The sequence below is a fragment of the Podarcis erhardii genome, assembly GCF_964252035.2.
Source record: "Podarcis erhardii genome assembly, chromosome: 17".
Classification (NCBI taxonomy): Eukaryota; Metazoa; Chordata; class Lepidosauria; order Squamata; family Lacertidae; genus Podarcis; species Podarcis erhardii.
In genome coordinates this window covers 25307397-25325692 of record NC_138515.1, presented here as the reverse complement: position 1 = coordinate 25325692, position 18296 = coordinate 25307397, and the positions used below count along the sequence as shown (strand labels likewise).

At 45.2% G+C, this 18296-nt stretch overlaps 1 protein-coding gene and 1 long non-coding RNA gene across 2 annotated transcripts in view; one reads left to right on the top strand and one right to left on the bottom strand.

The window, feature by feature from the left end:
• Positions 1-18296, bottom strand: part of ABCA1 (ATP binding cassette subfamily A member 1) — a 119439-nt gene that overhangs the window by 4495 nt on the left and 96648 nt on the right. The window contains exons 31-49 of the mRNA XM_081844697.1: positions 17509-17698; positions 16775-16869; positions 16546-16578; positions 15987-16092; positions 15639-15713; positions 15182-15351; positions 14765-14942; positions 14205-14320; positions 13971-14115; positions 11340-11463; positions 10335-10464; positions 9719-9839; positions 7715-7777; positions 6885-6991; positions 5423-5564; positions 3848-3982; positions 2490-2593; positions 1612-1704; positions 441-684 (exon numbers count right to left, since the gene is read on the bottom strand). Of these exons, the coding sequence (XP_081700823.1) occupies positions 441-684; positions 1612-1704; positions 2490-2593; positions 3848-3982; positions 5423-5564; positions 6885-6991; positions 7715-7777; positions 9719-9839; positions 10335-10464; positions 11340-11463; positions 13971-14115; positions 14205-14320; positions 14765-14942; positions 15182-15351; positions 15639-15713; positions 15987-16092; positions 16546-16578; positions 16775-16869; positions 17509-17698 (2371 nt within the window). The remainder of the gene's footprint in view (positions 1-440; positions 685-1611; positions 1705-2489; positions 2594-3847; positions 3983-5422; positions 5565-6884; positions 6992-7714; positions 7778-9718; positions 9840-10334; positions 10465-11339; positions 11464-13970; positions 14116-14204; positions 14321-14764; positions 14943-15181; positions 15352-15638; positions 15714-15986; positions 16093-16545; positions 16579-16774; positions 16870-17508; positions 17699-18296) is intronic.
• LOC309332640 lies at positions 2607-3763 on the top strand. The gene is made up of 2 exons (XR_014152274.1): positions 2607-2845; positions 3213-3763. It is a non-coding gene; the product is annotated as an uncharacterized lncRNA (long non-coding RNA).

Genomic DNA, 18296 nt, shown 5'->3' with positions numbered 1-18296 from the left:
TCACACATGCAAGTAGGTCATCAAGTGAGCCACAAGCGTGTGGAACTTCACCCCATGCTTCTCATGGAACAATAATTCCCCAGAGTTCCTCCACAGCTAGGCCCTGTGAAAGGGGCTGCACATATCTTTCTTCTGCCAGCGTGGTTTGGGCACATGGTGCTTTGCAACATGATGGCAATGGTGAATGGGCTAGATAACTTTGCATACTATGACCAGGGCTGAAATTGTCCAAGGTGGAGAGGAGCTTTTGGGGGGTTTTTTGGGTGGCATCTCCATGATAAAACCCTAGGGCAGATGCCTGAGGGCCAAATGTGACTCTCCGGACCTATCTGTCTGGCCCTCTGAACTCTCCTGGACTCAAAAATCCTACAAAAAGCAACTGAAGAGCTTCTGGGTTTCCACTCAATATGAGCACTGCCCTTAAGATATGAGAAACTTACTTGGTCAAGTGTGGTCTGTGAAACGGAGTAGTCTTCTATGTGGAGTCTCTTTTTGTTCTGGGAGAGGATGCTAAATATCCGAGCCAGAGAAGACTGAGAGGAGGGCAGCTGGTACTGCAGCATGTTGCAATGCTTCTCCTTCAGCACACTGCCCGGGAAGGCGAGCTCAAAGAAGTCTTGAACAGGCTTCAGGTCAGGGTTTGCCCCTGCTATTCGCACTATGATTGTGTAGCCATCTCCAAACCTGCAAAAAACAAACGGAGGAAAGTGTGGGACTTTCAACAGAGTAGCCTTCAAAAAATGGAGCGTTTTTTATTCCTGTAGCTTAAAAACACAGTAGGTGTTTGGTAAAGATCTTAACAGAAGTAGAATGAACACAAGACTATGCAGGAGAGCTTCAACTGATTTAACTTTTAGGCTAATCAACCAACAGCGCAATCGTATACAACATATCTACAGTGGTACCTCGGTTTACGAACTTAATCTGTTCCGGAAGTCCATTCTTAAACCAAAACTGTTCTTAAACCAAGGCACACTTTCCCTAAGGAGGCCTCTCGCCACCAGTGCCCTTCCACCATTCGGCTTCTGTTCGTAGACCAAGGTAAAGTTTGCAAACCGGGACATTACTTCTAGTTTTGTAGAGTTCATAAACCGAATAGTTCGTAAACAGGGCTGTTCTTAAACTGAGGTACCACTGTACTGAGAAGCAAACCGTTTGAGTTCAAGGGAAGTTCAAAGAGGGCACAGCATGTCTCCCCAAGTTTAAACTGATTATTAATCAAACGGGGCTGATTTTAAAATGGCAGGACAGCGAGGTAAGGACAACCAGGTTATTTTTTTGAGGCTATTTTGTTCTGGTGTGAGATTGAGGGGGTGGGGGGACACACACACATTAATGATGGCCTTTTCTCCTAACTGTTTTTGTTTATTAAGTTGTAAGGTACCTAAAGCATCATTATTTTAAAAAGGGTGCTGATAGTGTTGTTTTGATATTATGCAAATGTGAATAAATGTAATCCATTAATTTATCAGATGATCCAGAACAGACTTCAAAATAAGTACAGTTACACCTATTTGTTGGCTGCATGCAATCTATTCTGAAGCAGATTCTGGAAATGCTCACATGCATCCACCTGTGCAAAGGCAGCAAGCATAAAGCAGTGGCGCTTACCTGTTCTTCAGGTGCTGGACACTGCCAAGGCACCTGAACCGCCCATTGACCATGATCGCCATTCGAGTGCACAGGGCCTCACATTCTTCCATGCTGTGGGTAAGAGAACAAAGGAGTTAAATTGCGCAAATAAAGGTTCCAGCAAGTTTGCAAAATCACTTTTGCATGGCACAGTTTTACATCCTCAAACAAAAATGAAGACCTGGATATGCAGTCTTTAGAATCTTCAATACTAGAAGCTGCATTCTTTTAAAAAGAGAGAGCAATTGTCCTTCTAGCTAGCTCAGTACTGCCAAGTCTGGCTGGTAGCAGCGCCAGGTCTAGTTTCAGGTCTTTGGCACCCTCCTAGCTGAGACAGAAATATCTCAGGACAGACATGTGCTCTACCACTAAGTGACAAGACCTTGATACTTAATAATATTAATATTAATAATAATAATTATCACATCTGAAACTGCTACCATCAGCTGCTATTTTTGTCATTTTCTGTACAACTACTAAGCTCTCTTTTTTCCTTGTATGGCTATGTTTTGTTACTTGAATTTAAAAATCAATTTTAAAAAGAATATTCAGTACTGTTAGGATATCGTGCTGTGTTCTGTTTCACGTTGTGTGTCTGTCTGAAGTTTTTGTACAATTTACACTAAATCCAGCCAAAATTAAACATGTCTCATTCATTTCGATGAAAGGGATTTTAGCATCCATTCTATGTTCCCAGTGGACTCAAATGGCGTTTTAAACAGCTTCTTTAGCTAGATGATGACAGCTCCTTTTTTTGGTCACAATCCACTTGCAACCAAAAATGAAACAGTGACTGAAACACACCACTGTGCTGTGTGATGCAAATAGCAGCTAAGAATGCCCCCCCCCCAGCTTACCTGTGAGATGTAAGGACCACAGACCTTCCCTCCTTGATGACGCTCAGGGCGCAGTTCCAAAGGAAACGGCGGGCCTTGGGGTCCATTCCTGTGGTCGGCTCATCCTGCAATTGAGATATAATAAATAAGCACTGATCTTACTCGCCAGAGCATCATTTCATGATGATAAGCTCCATCACGCCTTCCCTTCCTCAACCATCATGAAGCAGAGCTCATTCCATCAGTTTTGCTAAAAGACCAGCTGCATTAGTGCCTCCTTGAACCTGAGCTGTTTCCCATGGCAGTTGGACATTATAATAACTACTATTTAAGAAGTGGTACTAGAGGCCTGGGGAAAGACATATAAAGATTTGAAGGTAAAGGTAAACAGACCCCTGACCATTAGGTCCAGTTGTGGCCGACTCTGGGGTTGCGGCTTTCATCTTGCTTTATTGGCCAAGGGAGCCGGCGTACAGCTTCCGTGTCATGTGGCCTGCATGACCAAGCTGCTTCTGGCAAACCAGAGCAGCGCACGGAAACACCGTTTACCTTCCCGCCGGAGCAGTACCTATTTATCTACTTGCACTTTGAGGTGCTTTCGAACTGCTAGGTTGACAGGAGCACAGACTGAGCAATGAGAGCTCACCCTGTCGTGGGATTCGAACCACCGACCTTCTGATCAGCAAGTCCTAGGCTCTGTGGTTTAACCCACAGTGCCACCTGCATCCCTCTAAAGATTTGAAGAGAATGTGGAAAATGTTTGTTGTTAAAAAACCCCTTAAGTTATGATACTGAGATGTACAGGATTTGATGGACTTATTGAGAGAAGGACTTGGTTCCTGTATTTGAGAGTGGATCCCAGGCCAAGACCATCCCATCCCTATAGATCACCAAAGAAGATAAAGAAGATTGGCAAAATAAATCAGTGAACTATGCAGAGCATATTAAATAATTTGAAACCCCAAGCAGGGACAATTATTTAATGAATGTATTATTATTTTTTTGGAAGCTTTGTGTATAGATTCCTACATTGGTATAACTTTTAAAACTCAATTGTAATAAGATGAAAAGGTTTTAAAATTGGATTGTTAAGAATATAAGGTTTTATGGACGTGCATGAATAAGTACTAAACAATGAAACCAAGAGGGGGAGTGGAGGGAAGTCAACTGAAATAATAGTTTAAAAAATTGTTCATGATACTTGCTCCCCCCTCTTTTTTATACAATGTTGATATTTTAATGCATTGTTGTTATTTATTTATTCTGGAAAATTTATAAAATGTTATTGAAAAAGGGGGGGAAAGGGGAAAAAAAGAACTGGTACTAGAATTGCCTTTTTGCAGAATACGCATTGCTAATGTGAGCAACACCCTACTCACCAGGAACACCACAGGAGGCCCTCCGATTAGGGCCATGGCAGTTGACAGCTTGCGCTTGTTCCCACCGCTGTAGGTGCCGGCACATCTTTCTGCATACTTCACGAGGCCCAGCTTGCGAACAGCCCATTCACCAACCTGCCAGATAAGAGGGCAATATGAACAGAGAAGAACAACCTCCAGGCTCTTTGCAGCTTTAAAAAGCTGCTGTTTGCGACTCCAGAATCCTACTTAGTTTTTAACTGTCTGTTATATATTCCAGGCCATTCAGCACAGCAAATGAGGCTGAAGCACCTCCAGGTTCTTTAAGGTTGGAGACTTGACAATAGTGTCGTTTCTAAAGAAAGTTGAAAGTGGCTCAGTTCACTTCCCACGGTGTATTTGCACCTTCCTTTTTACCCGCTTCTGCCTCTGTTCAATTGGAAACAATTCAAAAAATGCCCAGTGTTGTGTAAGTGGCTTGCTGTACATCATAATAAGTGGGGGCCTCTTTTTCAAGCTGCCTTTGATCCTCTGAAAAACATGACTATATATATCCAGTCAAAGGAAGCTGATGGCACAGCCAGAATGTTATGCCCATCGGGCTTTGCTGCAGCATTGTTGTTTTGCAAACATTCCTATTGTGTGTGCATTTACTTACTGCTTTAGATCATTGTTGCAAGCCACCACATGCTTCTGGTGAAGAAGATAGAAATGTTTTAAAGTAAATAAAAAAATTATTTACTTTAAATAAATAAAGTAAGAGACCAACTAAGTTTGTTCTGGGTATAAGCTTTCATGTGCATGCAGACACAAAAGCTTATACCCAGAACAAACTTAGTTGGTCTCTAAGGTGCTCTAAGGCAGTGTTTCCCAACCTTGGGTCTCCAGCTGTTTTTGGACTACAACTCCCATCATCCCTTGCTAGCAAGACCAATGGTCAGGGATGATGGGAATTGTAGTCCAACAGCAGCTGGAGACCCAAGGTTGGGAAACACTGCTCTAAGGTGCTACTCTAAGGTGCCGAAGAATTGATGCTTTTGAATTATGGGGCTGGAGGAGACTCTTGAGAGTCCCATGGACTGCAAGAAGATCAAACGTATCCATTCTTAAGGAAATCAGCCCTGAGTGCTCACTGGAAGGACAGATCATGAAGCTGAGGCTCCAATAATTTGGCCACCTCATGAGAAGAGAAGACTCCCTGGAAAAGACCCTGATGTTGGGAAAGATGGAGGGCACAAGGAGAAGAGGACAGCAGAGGAAGAGATGGTTGGACAGTGTTCTTGAAGCTACCAGCATGAGTCTGACTAAACTGCGGGAGGCAGTGGAAGACAGGAGTGCCTGGCATGCTCTGGTCCATGGGGTCACGAAGAGTCGGACATGACTAAACGACTAAACAACAAAAATAACAAGGTGCTACTGGACAATTTTTTATTTATTTTGACTGCATCAGACCAACACGGCTACCTACCTGAATGCTTTAAAGCAAACAGAGATAAATGCCCCCTTTGCTCCCTCCCCTTCATCACCAACCCTATGGAGTTTGTTGCAGTAATTAGCACTGGTTGTCCCTGTCCTGTCACCTTGATTTTTTTTTACCTTGCAGACTTCTTTCTCAGGGACGCCTCTTAAGAGTGCAAATAATTCCAGGTGTTCTCTCCCCGTCAGCAGCTCATTTATGGCATCGAACTGAGGGCAGTATCCCATATTCTGGTGGACGTCTTGGATGTTAGACAAAATACTGCAACGAGAGAAGATGCAGATCTTGAGTGTTTTGCTAGTGGTTCAGCACAGGGTGGGTTGTGGTGGACCGAGCAATTGGGAATTATCAGACGTTGACAGCTAATGCAAAAAAAAATACCACTACATGGAATTAAGTCAGAATTTTAAAAGGATGTATTGGAAGTGCTAAACAGACTGTTCAACAAAATTGTTGTGGCAACAACCTTACTAATGTCAATCAAGACTTTTGGAAATGGTGCATTTCAATACAGAGTTTGTGATCATGGTGTTGAATTCTATGTCTTTCCTTCTGGCTCATGTTAATGAACAGAGCTGCCAAACATTATGAAAATTCAAATTAGGAAGTGAAAGCACATTTGCATAACCCTAGTTTTTCTAGCCATAGGGAGGGGCAAGGGTTGTGCAGAGTATCAAAGCCACAACTGAAAATCTTATTCAGCCACCCTCCAGGCTCCTAAACTTTTAGCACCTACAGTTGCAAGTTATGGACTTGCAAACTTGAGGACCTTGAGGACTACAGTGGTACCTCAGGTTACATATGCTTCAGGTTACATACGCTTCAGGTTACAGACTCCGCTAACCCAGAAATATTACCTTGGGTTAAGAACTTTGCTTCAGGATGAGAACAGAAATCACGTGGCAGCAGCAGGAGGCCCCATTAGCTAAAGTGGTGCTTCAGGTTAAGAACAGTTTCAGGTTAAGAACGGACCTCTGGAATGAATTAAGTACATAACCAGAGATACCACTGTAGTCTCATTTTATTCGATGAAATGTAATTTCATTTCATGCAGTGCAAGTCTCTGCTGAAACAAGCCCCACTTTGAGTTTTGTGGGATTTGTTCTCCGGGGTTATGTCTAGGACAGAAACCATTAAAAAAGTTATGCACCCAATATTATATTCTACACTTTTTCTGCACTCCTTCAGAATCTCGGCATGCGCACAGCTGTGGCCTAAGCCGTGTTCTGATCGCTGGAGATCCTACTGATCCCTTCTTTTGGCTTCCCAGATTTCACTGGCTGTGACAAGCTGAACTTCTCAGCCTGGAAAATCAGGGTTGTTTAAATAAATGAAAACGGGTGTTTCTCAGGATGTTAAATAGTGTGACCAATACCAAGTTCTTCCCTTGCATGGAATACATACAGCAACCATGAGCATGTCACTGCCCCAACAGGGCAGCACAATCTAGTCTCACAGACCAAACCAACTTTTGCTGTGAGTGGCAATGAAATCACATCTGCTCTGAAAGTGCAACAGCAGACAGAAAGGCCAATGAAAAACATGGCTTTCTGCAGAAGGAGCCGCCATTTCTTTTCATACCTGTTTCCCTTAAGGAAAGCATCTCCTCCCGTAACATCCGTATCTCCTGTCAACATCTTGAAAGTGGAGGATTTGCCAGCACCATTCACACCCAGGAGTCCAAAGCACTGCAAACATTAAAAAGACCGGATCAGCACATGCCCCATTCATCTCTCACACATTCCTTGTGTTGTTGCATGAAAACAGAAGGAGCCATGGGCAGAGCAGTTGGTAATGGTGGGAGATTCCATGGCAGGGAAACGGCTACTTTATTTTTAGCCGAGGGAGCTTGTGCTGGCCAGAGTAGAATATGTTTGTGTGGGATTTCCAGTGTCCCCGAGAAGAGCCTTGCATCTTGAGCAATGTTTCACTAAATACTGTATTTTTCGCTCTATAGGACGCACCCAACCATAGGATGCACCTAGTTTGAGAGGGGGAGAACAAGAAAAAAATAATTCTCTCCCTCTCTGCGCAGCGCCCCTTCAGCGAAGAAGCAGGAGAAACGGAGCCCTTTCCATTTCTCCTCCCGCTTCGCTGAAGGGGTGCTGCACAGAGAGGGAAAGCCGCACAGCGCCTCTCCAGCGAAGCAAAGCCAGGAAAGCAAGAGGGATTGGTGCGCACCGACCCCTCTCACTCTCCAGGCTTCAGTGAAAGCAACACGAAGCCTCCGGAGCGTGGCGGGAGCGCTCCCACTGCGCTTCGGAGGCTTCACGTTGCTATCGCTGAAGCCATGGAGCCTGCATTCGCTCCATAAGAAGCACACACATTTCCCCTTAATTTTTGGAGGGGAAAAAGTGTGTCTTATAGAGCGAAAAATACAGTACATGCAAACAATGACTTGGAAATCTTACCTCTCCGGGTGGAATTCCAACACAGATCCTATCCACAGCAGGCTTTCGTTTCATTCTGTATACCTGGAATGAAGAACAGAAATTTGCTCATAGCTGGCAACAGCTAAGCTTTACATCCTCTACGAGTGCATTTCTCTTCTTTGGCAAAATCAGTAGCAGGGCCTCTGCCTATGGTTCAGTTTCTCAAAAGACCTCTAGAATTTGTCCTACTTGTTTGTAAATTCGGCAAATCCCAGCAAGTGTATATGGGGGAAAAGCACTTATATGATCAACAAATGCATGAATGGGTCCATACCAACTAATCCAGGCATAGGCAAACTCGGCCTTCCAGATGTTTTGGGACTACAACTCCCATCATCCCTAGCTAACAGGACCAGTGGTCAGGGATGATGGGAACTGTAGTCCCAAAACATCCGGAGAGCCGAGTTTGCCTATGCCTGAACTAATGGTTCTAGTGGCAGACTTTGGACTCTCAAATTTCAGCAGCACTCTGTGTGATGATAAAATTTGGTGCACACACACCTCTCCCACACTCTGTTCTGCATTGTTGTTGTGGCACCTAGTGCAGTTGAACCGGTCACACTACCCTAAAACCGCCTCTGTCCCTAGCAGCACTGATGGCAGGAAGTAGGGCAATCATCTGATGTGCATAGTGCTGGGAGGCAGAGCTAGTTAGCATAGCCCTGTTCATAGGTTGATTCAATGAGTGAGAGGTTCTTTCTGTTTGAAATGCAGACCATTATCAACAGCGGCAATCCCTTTTGATTCTAGGGAATGCATGAAAATAGAGAGTGAACCCCATGAATTTGGGGTGTCACAGAATGGTCGCTGTGACGTTAACATATGAGAGTGCTGGAGGTGAAATAGTTAAACAGGTTGCCCAATCACAACCCAGGGGGGTGGAGTCAGAGGGACTATAAAACCAGCTCTGGGAGGAGCAAAGGGGGCAGTTTGTTGGGAGTTGGGTGGTTGGTTGGAGTGGGAGTGAATTGGGATAGAGCTTGTGGGTAGGTTGAGTTAGTGTAGCGAAATAAGCTGAGTCAGGAACAGTTAGGGGCTAGGAAGACAAGTAAATATCTGAGAGGTGGTTTGGTGAGTGAGAGCAGGTAGTGGAAGTTATAGGTCTGGATAAGCACCCCAGTTCTGGGCACCACAGTTCAAGAAGGACACTGACAAACTGGAACGTGTCCAGAGGAGGACAACCAAAATGGTCAAAGGCCTGGAAACGATGCCTTATGAGGAACGGCTAAGGGAGCTGGGCATGTTTAGCCTGGAGAAGAGGAGGTTAAGGGGTGATATGATAGCCATGTTCAAATATATAAAAGGATGTCACATAGAGGAGGGAGAAAGGTTGTTTTCTGCTGCTCCAGAGAAGCGGACATGGAGCAATGGTTCCAAACTACAAGAAAAAAGATTCCACCTAAACATTAGGAGGAACTTCCTGACAGTGAGAGCTCTTCGACGGTGGAATTTGCTGCCAAGGAGTGTGGTGGAGTCTCCTTCTTTGGAGGTCTTTAAGCAGAGGCATGACAACCATATGTCAGGAGTGCTCTGATGGTGTTTCCTGCTTGGCAGGGGGTTGGACTCGATGGCCCTTGTGGTCTCTTCCAACTCTATGATTCTATGATTCTATGATTCTATGATTGTAATTGACTGATACCATTTATGAAACCACACGCTTGTTAAACTGCAATAAATAAACAGAAGTTTATGTTCCAATTTAACCCTGACTGGACTCAGTTTTGTACCAGGTAGGGCCTGGGTGGTGGCAGCGAGAAATAAAGTGGTGGCGCAGGGATCAATTAGACAGTGAAACGTCCGGGGACCCTGTGTGATCGCCACAGTCGCTATCAACACTTGCTCCATAATTTCAGGCATCCATCAGCAGGAAATTGTACAGCAGCACCATTAGGGGGTTGCTAGGCCCCATGCATCAGTGGCAATGGAAATGCAAGCTTTCCCCATGCACAGCATGCCCAAAGAACTTCTCGCTTGTCTTCTCACCTTGGTTAGTTCTTTGATTTCTAAGATATCACTCTGCCCACCACCACCAAGGATCCTCTGCCGTTCTCTGTTCACGTCTTCATCCTCTTCATGCACAGGCGGAAGTTTAGCATTGCCAGTTCTGTGGGGGGGGGGATGCATCACTTGGAGGTCAGGTTTGTGCACTGATAATGCATTCAGTAACAGGCAGACCAGTCCTAGACTTCTGGATCCCATTCCAAAGGTGGAGTACCCAATCTCTTTTGTAATTAAGGTTGAAACTCACTCTTTAGCTAATAGCCAGCTCCCAGCACCTCCTGGAAATTAACACACAACTTCGCAAGCCACTTCCCACCTTACATTTTAAGGTGTGAGCCTTAACATTTGAAGGCAGCTCGGGGAGTTTATTTTTGGCTGAAGAGTGGGATAAAATGCTTTTGAATGAATGAATGAAGCATGGGTTTCTGGTGCTATTATTGCTCCCTGTGTTTCCTCTTTTCTGACTTCGCTTACTGTGGGGAGGTGTGGTAGAGACTCTTGTCTTGGCCGCGCTCCCCCCCCCCAATAATTTGGGTCCTCAAAATCTGCATATGCCTTTCCCCAGGTTGGGTGTTCATTGTCACAAAGGCCATTTTACCTGGATTTGATAAAGAACCTGTACTGGATAAGCACAGTGATGAGGAAGAAGACGACTCCTTCCACAGCCATGGCGAAGAGATTCCGTCCCACCAGGTCCCAGGAGAGAGGAGAGACAAAGCGGTTCTCGCCTAATGGGGAAGAGCAGAGGCTGTCATTCAACTGTCCGATCAGACGTCTAGGAAGGCTCCCTATTACAACACTGTATGCAACAAGCTCGTATGTAAGAGCAACACACACTGTACTGATCTTTAATATACCTCAGATGTTCGTCACAACAGAGACACAATTTAAACACTCAGCAAACCTGATGCTGGCATCTGAGATGTTCTAATGCTGATTTCAGTCATTTGCAAATTAGGTTTCCAATGGTTGTGGTGGAGAAGAGAATAATTATTTTGCCCTCCCTCCACATTGTGTAAAATGGTTAAGAATTGCAGAATAAATAAGAGTACACAAATGCTCTTAATTTGAATACTTTATACAGGTTGTAAAATTCAGTCTTCTCAGTGCAAAATGTGGGTTGTTTGATTTCAGAGTATCCACCTAACAGTGCCTTACAGCCCAAGTCTCCACAATCTAGGACATGTTGAGAATTCCGTTCCACCTTAAGGGACAGATGCGTGGTATTGTTGCATGTCACATGTCTGTTTACATTCCAGCAGAGTATGCTGGGAACTTCCGATTGTGTATAGTTTCCTGTTTTGCTTTGGACACGAAGGAGATCAGACATGTTTTCCTTTTGTCCTGATCTACGCTGAATAAACCTGCTTGTAAATATGCCCACACAGCCTCTTGTGCCACTTCTGTTTGCGCGGTGTTTTCTCTGCTGCATAGCGTGCTCAGTCTTCTGAAACCTGGGCCGCAGATTTATGCTGCACCAAGGACCGGAGTTTGCCTGGCACACCGGCCGGTGGGCTGGAGCCAGCTGGGGGCCTGCCAATTGCCCCCGTTTCCTTGGGTGCATGTCAACAGGATGATGCCACTAGGCCAACACCTCACTTACCAAATCTTTCTAGGGCATCTGCCATAGCTTGATTTTTCACCATGTCAATCAGGCCCCGGCCCAGGCAGAAATGGGGGAAGATGAGGAATACTGACTTCAGGATGTCATTGATGTTGGTCAGCTTCTAAAGACACAAAATCAGTGGCAGTCAGTTGCTTGGAAATTTACCACGACAACGAAAAAGGGACACATATCAAGAGGCAGAGAATGGAAAAACTCAGAGAACATATCCAGAAAGAGTGAAGCATGCACCCACTGAAATTAAAGACTAAACTGATTTCGAGATTAAGGACTTATTTCTTTGGCATAAAAGAATTCAGGTTGGTTTTGGGTAAAAAATGTGGCAGATTTAAGGGCAACGTCGCATTATTGAAGCCAAAATTAATGGCTTACCATGAGCGAACAGGGTGCTAGTGCATGCAGCCCTGAAGCTCTGCTTTTCCACTGATACAAGCAACAGGCCATCAAGCCTTGGTGTGATGGCCTGGGATTCCGATTCAGAGGCTGAACCAGAGGAATCCCAGCCTGCACAGGAGTCCCTGCCTCCAGGGCCGGCTGAACTGGGGCAGGGCCTTGATTCTGAAGCACCTGCACCTGTGCTGGATCCTCAGGAGCAGGCACCAGGTGAATCTACTCTGGCTCCAGAGGTGGCTGAGGACTCAGTGCCTGCAGGTGAGTCTCCCCCTGGGCCCAGTAACCCTTTAGCCTCTCCTGAACTGCAGAGGCGAAGGGCAGAGAGGCGAAGGGAACTGGTTTCTCCCCGGAGGAGTGCTCGCCTTAAGGCCAAGAGTGGCGGGTCTCCTGGGGGCTGGGACCACCCCTGGCCTCAGAGAAGATAAAGGCCAGTTAGCCCGGTCCCAGGTTGCGGGAGCAACGTCGATGAAGAGCTGTTTTGGCCAGCATCCGGTCCTGTTCCTCCAGTGTTCCTGTCCCCGCCCGGCTTCCTGCTTTGGACCTCGTCCTGCTCCTTCGGAACTGTTTCCAGGCTATTGACCCAGGACTGGACTTTGACTACGCCAACGGTAACCTTCCCCCTGGGACCAGCACACTTGGCTTGCTGTTACATACGAACCAAGGTTGTGCTTTGTTTTTCCTGAACATGCCAGGTTCAGACTTTGGCTTCCTCAACTTTTTCCCCAGAAAAAACAAATCACAATCCCAGTTTGGACATAACAACAGTCCAAGCTCCATGGCTTGTCTGTGCAAGGAGAACGGCAAGGCAGGAGCAACTGGGCGGTGTTCACTAGCATGCTGCTTGCCTTACTCTGACAGGCAAATTGGTCCACTGTGTTCAATCCAAATGGACCAGAACCCTCCAGTGTTGAACTCTGAAACAGAACCTGATCTGGTTCAGATGTCACACAAGACTGAGCCTAGATGAATGTCAGAGTCACACACTTTTCTTTTACTCCAGCATGGCCACAAGAAGTGTGGAAGCTTTTGCTACTGTTTTGGATAAACCGCAGCTTTTGTTTCATCTGAAGCCAACAAAACTGTGCTTAATATGAACTGTGGTTTGTCTGGAATAAGGCAGCTTCAAACCATGGGTTATATGTTCCAACAAACTATAAAGTAAGGGAAACTTCAGTTTAGGGTTCGGATGTAATGCTGAACTGTGGTTAGTTGAAGCAAAAACTTCTAATCTCCTCGTGGCCATGCCAGAGGGGTGTGAGAGCATGTGAACCTAAGGCTCACCTAGGCTCCTTGTCATCCAGGGGCATTGTACAAAAGGAGAGCGGTTGCCCCTATGGGTCCAGCTATATTTTTTTCCGTACAGTTTCCTTGGAAGGGATGGCATAGCAGCATGTCTCTTCACTCCCAGAGGTATTTGTGACTGCATTTTTAATGTGATCTTGATAGGTCCTGCCTGGATTTCTAGTCACATGCAAAGGCCATTACCTGTATGTATTCACATGTTTGTGTACACACTGGCTTAGGGATATGGGGGGGTGGAGGGGCGCCCCACCTCGGGTGTCATGCCTAAGGAGGGTGACAAGATTGCCCCCCCCCCGGGTGGATCACCAACGCACCAATCGGCGCAGCAGATCCGCTCGGGGAGCAATCTTGTCACCCCTCGGTGGATTGCCGACACGTTGATCCATTTGGGGGGGCCCACGCGAGGCTTGCGGCAGCCGCCCCCACATAAGGATTGCGGCGGCAGCCCCATGGGCAGATTGCTCTGCCCCTGCCGCACTGGGTACCAGAGGAACTAGCTACATCCCTGTGGTTACAGTGTTAGGCTAGGAGGAGAGGAATGAATGAAATAGAGGGCAAACGGATTACCTGAGCATCTATACTTCAGTTTCCTCCTAGTCTCTTTCACCTACTTCTCTATTGCTACAGAATGTACATCCATTCCTTTTGCTTATCAACTCAAAGATGTAATTTTTTTTAAAGGATTCTGAATTCCGGCAATATTTCTCAATTGGAATAAATCAGGAAATCTAAGCAAAATCACGAAGATGTAACTAATTCACCTTTTAGTAACCATCTAGTATTTCTGTGCTGAAATCTGAAAGGCCACGGAGCAGGCTGAATTAATCAATTCAACTTTTATCAAATCTTAAAAAAAAACAAAAATAAAGCACAGCAAACAGCAAAGCATGCTGGCTGCGGCCACCAAGAACTCACATTGCTGGTGAAAAGCTCGAGGACAAAAGTGGCAACACTCCCATTAATACCGATGAAGAGGTTCACACTGGTGAGCACCACGTATGCTGTGCTAGGGATCTTGAAAACAAAGGATGCCGGGTACATGAGAGGCGTTATGGACCACCTGGGAAACAGAAAGGATGTGACATTAAGGAACCCCATTGCTACATCTTGATCGGTCGTCAGCACCTGAGCCGAAAGGGCCTCCCTTACCCATAGAGCAAGAGGAGAAGAGCCAGCACGGGAAGGTTGCTTGAGGACACATAGGATTTCTGCTGGAAGCCAATGAAGATGATGATGACCAAGGTGGCTGGAACTACATAGTTGCACTGCAAGTTGAAAAGAGAGAAAGGAAAATGCAATCAGAATAGCTCCAGCTTAAAGGATTAAAATGACCATAGTATTAAAAGTTAGATAGGGTAGGGTTCCCCCCTATCATAGAAACATAGCTGTCAATGTTTCCCTTTTTTAAAGGGAAATTCCCTTATTCCCAATAGGACTGAGCTTCTCCAGACTGCAACCACAGTGAGACAAAGATGGTGCAGGAAGCAGAATTCTCTCCCCTCCTTCGCACAACAGTGTCAGGTAGATGGACAGAAAAGGGAAGGAAGCCTGATGAGACTTCATGATGCCTATATTACTCTCTTAGCAGGTCAGAGTGTGGGGATAGGCATGCAATACACACTTCAGATGCACTCTTTGATAGAATGTGTTCTCTCTCTAAAGACAAAAGTGTGGGCGGGGGGATAATGCAGAAACATATATAGCCTTACCATATCCCAGACAAAATTAGCCAGCCAGTAGGTCACTGGCTTCACGCCACAGATGAACTGAAGGTGCTTGGCCTTAGTGACACGCTCCTGGATCAAGAAAACCACAAAGCTGGCCGGGACAAAGGACATGGCAAAGATGACGCAGATGGAGACCAAAACATCCACCGATGTCGTCATCCTGAGCAAAGAGAAATTTCAAAAGAGGGTGAGAAATGAGTTTCTAGATTTGACCGGGTGCACCGTAACCCGTTGCTCAGCTACATCCTTGGTTAGGAGTACCCATGGAAACAGGCCAGTTTCTACCACGCCCTGTAGCTGCCGAAGCAGAAACTGGACTTAACTCTCCTGTTTAATTTTAAGGAGGTAATTTCCCCTCTCCCCTGATCCTCTCCCCATCCACCCGCTTCCGGGACGTACAAGGCGACTTCCGAGAGCTGCTGCTTGGTGAGGTTCAGAGGGTGGTTGAAGGCCGTGATGCCGTAAGCGCTGGGGTCCTCTCCCTCTTGCAGGTTGGCGCGCAGAATGGCATTGTTCATTATGTTGAGAAAGGCGCTGATGGCGTGCCAGCCTTTGTTGTTGAACCACACCTGGAAAGGGCGCACAGTGGAATTAACAAAGAGTAACGCAGAAGCTCTTCACTTCGGGAATCAAACTGTAGACGCTCCCCACCGGTTTATTGCAAATTTGGCCTTTTCTCTTTCCAGGTTAATTTCAAACATAGTAAGAGGCTTCTGGGTGTCTCAGTGAAGCATGCCTTCGATTTTATTTTATTATCAGGTGCTTTAGCTATTAAACTTTGAGAGAAGCCTCTGTGGACATTCAAGAACAACTTGCACCTGGGCTACCAGGATACAGAACAAGCAGATGGAATTACCTTTACATTATCATTCGTGTCCATGCCCTTCATGAAGCTTGACAGGCTGTTAAGGAACCGTTCTCCAGAGCCCCCCTAAAAGGAGTAATAACAAAGAACATGAATTGGAATATGCTTGTTGGGGGGGGGGAACAATCCTACACAGGTATACTCAGAAATACCCTTGAGTTCACTAGGGCTTACTCCCAGGTAAGTTGTTATAGAATTGCAATCCTGCGTACCTAAGTTTGCACTGTTTAGCTGTTTTAGAATTCCTTCCTACCCTTTCCCAAAAGACCACCTGAATTCCAAATCAAGTAGCAAGGCCTAAGCCATTTATTTTCGCATAGAAATCTCTGCTCTGTTTACCTTGGCTATTTCCAAGATTTTCTTCACTTGCTTGATTGCTTCATTAACTTCTTCACGGCGAGGGAGCACCAGAGAGCTACTGGCTCCCAATGAAAAGCCACCATACCTGGGAACACATTAAACCAGATTAATTTTTATGGTTTGCGTATATGAGTCTTCCCCCTCCATTAAGAGACTTTTGCTTTTCTTGTCAGCAATTTCAGGTTTGCAATCCTGGTCTGCTACTCAACAAAAAGAAATTAAATTGCTGGGATGCACAGCTCTCTAGAGCCTCACACTGACTGAGATAATAAAATAATAACGTACCCTATAATATTGGACATAAAGATGCCTGTTGACATATATACATACAGTGGAAAACCATTTCGTACATGCCTGTGAGTCACATTATCTCCCAGTGGTCAGATACACTGAGTGAATAATTACTGGGTAAAATTAATGATCTAATCCTGCAAATGTATTTCAGGAGTTCCTATCATTCTGAAACTAGATGCAGGAGTGGGGCATTTGGGAATGAACAAGCTTCACCAAAAAAAGACAAAGAGAAAGGTGTATTTACCTGAATTCGTTCACCCAAAATTTATTGCTCAAACTGTGAATGCAAAAAGAAGAGAAAAGGGGGTTGTTACGTCAGACACAATGAAGTAAAGCAGGGACAAACATAGCAACCTCCAGATGTTCTCGGACTACAACTTCCATCCTCCCTGACAGGCTGGGGTAATTGGAGATGGAGTCCAAAAACAACTGGGAGGACATCATGTTGTTAAAGCATACTGCACATAAGGCACCTTTTCCCGATGATCTGTGCATAGGTCTTCACCAGGTAATCAGAAATGTTGCGTCCTGTCAGGTTTTGCAGGATATCTGTAGTGTTCAGTACTCTCTGTGGCCAAGGCGGGGGAAAGAAGAAAACAAAAAGATAGATCAAGGGTTTTATTGGCTATGAAATACCTCGAATGCTGTATGTCATTCATTTGGTCTACCTGAAATCTAAAGCTATGAAGAAACAGAGAGCTTTTGTGTGGAAACCTGATGGAATTTAATCAGCTCATGGCTGATTAAAACAAGATTTAGCCATAATGAGAAAATTAGACAAAGGCACCATGGCATATCTAAAAACACATGTTAGGTGCCCACAGGAAGGTTTAGTTCTTGCTGAACTTACAGAGGCTGATCCTTTACTCTGGAATCGTACAGGATCCGGTGAGAGTGTTTTGACTAGTTATTGTGAATAGCTCAAAAGCCTCTTTTATTCAGACTATAAAACGTTACTCTTGAATACAAATATATGTTATACTTCATTATTATCATCATTGGATGTTTTGAGTTGCCTGGTGTGCTTTGTTAAGTGTTGGCAGAAAGTGTTTATTTTATTATTTGTTTATAAAAAGATATCTATATGCTGCTAATTTATTTATTAAAAAACCAGGGCAGCTTACAATTGTATATAAAAAGCATATGCCACCTTACACACAAAAACCTAGCCTTTTCTACATACCAAAGTAACCAAAATATTTTTTACCTGGGGAGGAGGGAGGCCACCAGCTGCTGCAGGGCAAACTGGGAGCATCTTCTTCACCTTCTCATTACTACAGACACACGATGGCGAAGGGTTCTCCATAGTCCAATTGCCATTCTGGAAGATTTCCATCAATTCCTCAGGCACAGGATCAGTGGTCCAGCCCTCTTCGCCTACTGAGCAAGGAGTATTCCTGCACAGAAAAAAGGCAGAGTCAAAATCAAAGCGTTTCAGAAATCATATCGTCCACCAGGTTGTCTTTGTCACCTGCTATGCTCTAGCAGCTGTTGTGGTCAGTCCATCTGTTGCACTTCTAAGTTGTGCTTTAAGTAGATTACGGTTGAGAGGAAATGGGTTATAATAAAAATAACAATTGTTGTTGTGTTTATGGTTCGCCAAACTTATAACTTCAGGAACGGTATCATGCTTCAGGTGATAGTTACGATGCTGTGATGTGATGAGTGGCCAGAAGGGACAGGGCACTGAAGCCCCACTTTAAAATACTGGAAGCCTAGGATGGATCTACAGTGGTACCTCTGGTTGTGAACGGGATCCATTCTGGAGGCCTGTTCACAACATTAAAAGAGGGCAACCCGCAGTGGCGCATCTGCGCACGTGTGGCTTGCGATTTGCCCCTTCTGCGCATGTGTGTGATGTCATTTTGCGCTTCTGCGCATGCGCAAGCAGCAAAACCTGGAAGTAACCCTTTCCGGGTACTTCCAGGTCGCCACAGGACATATCCTGAAAGAACGTAACATGAAGCAGATGTAACATGAGGTATGACTATATAT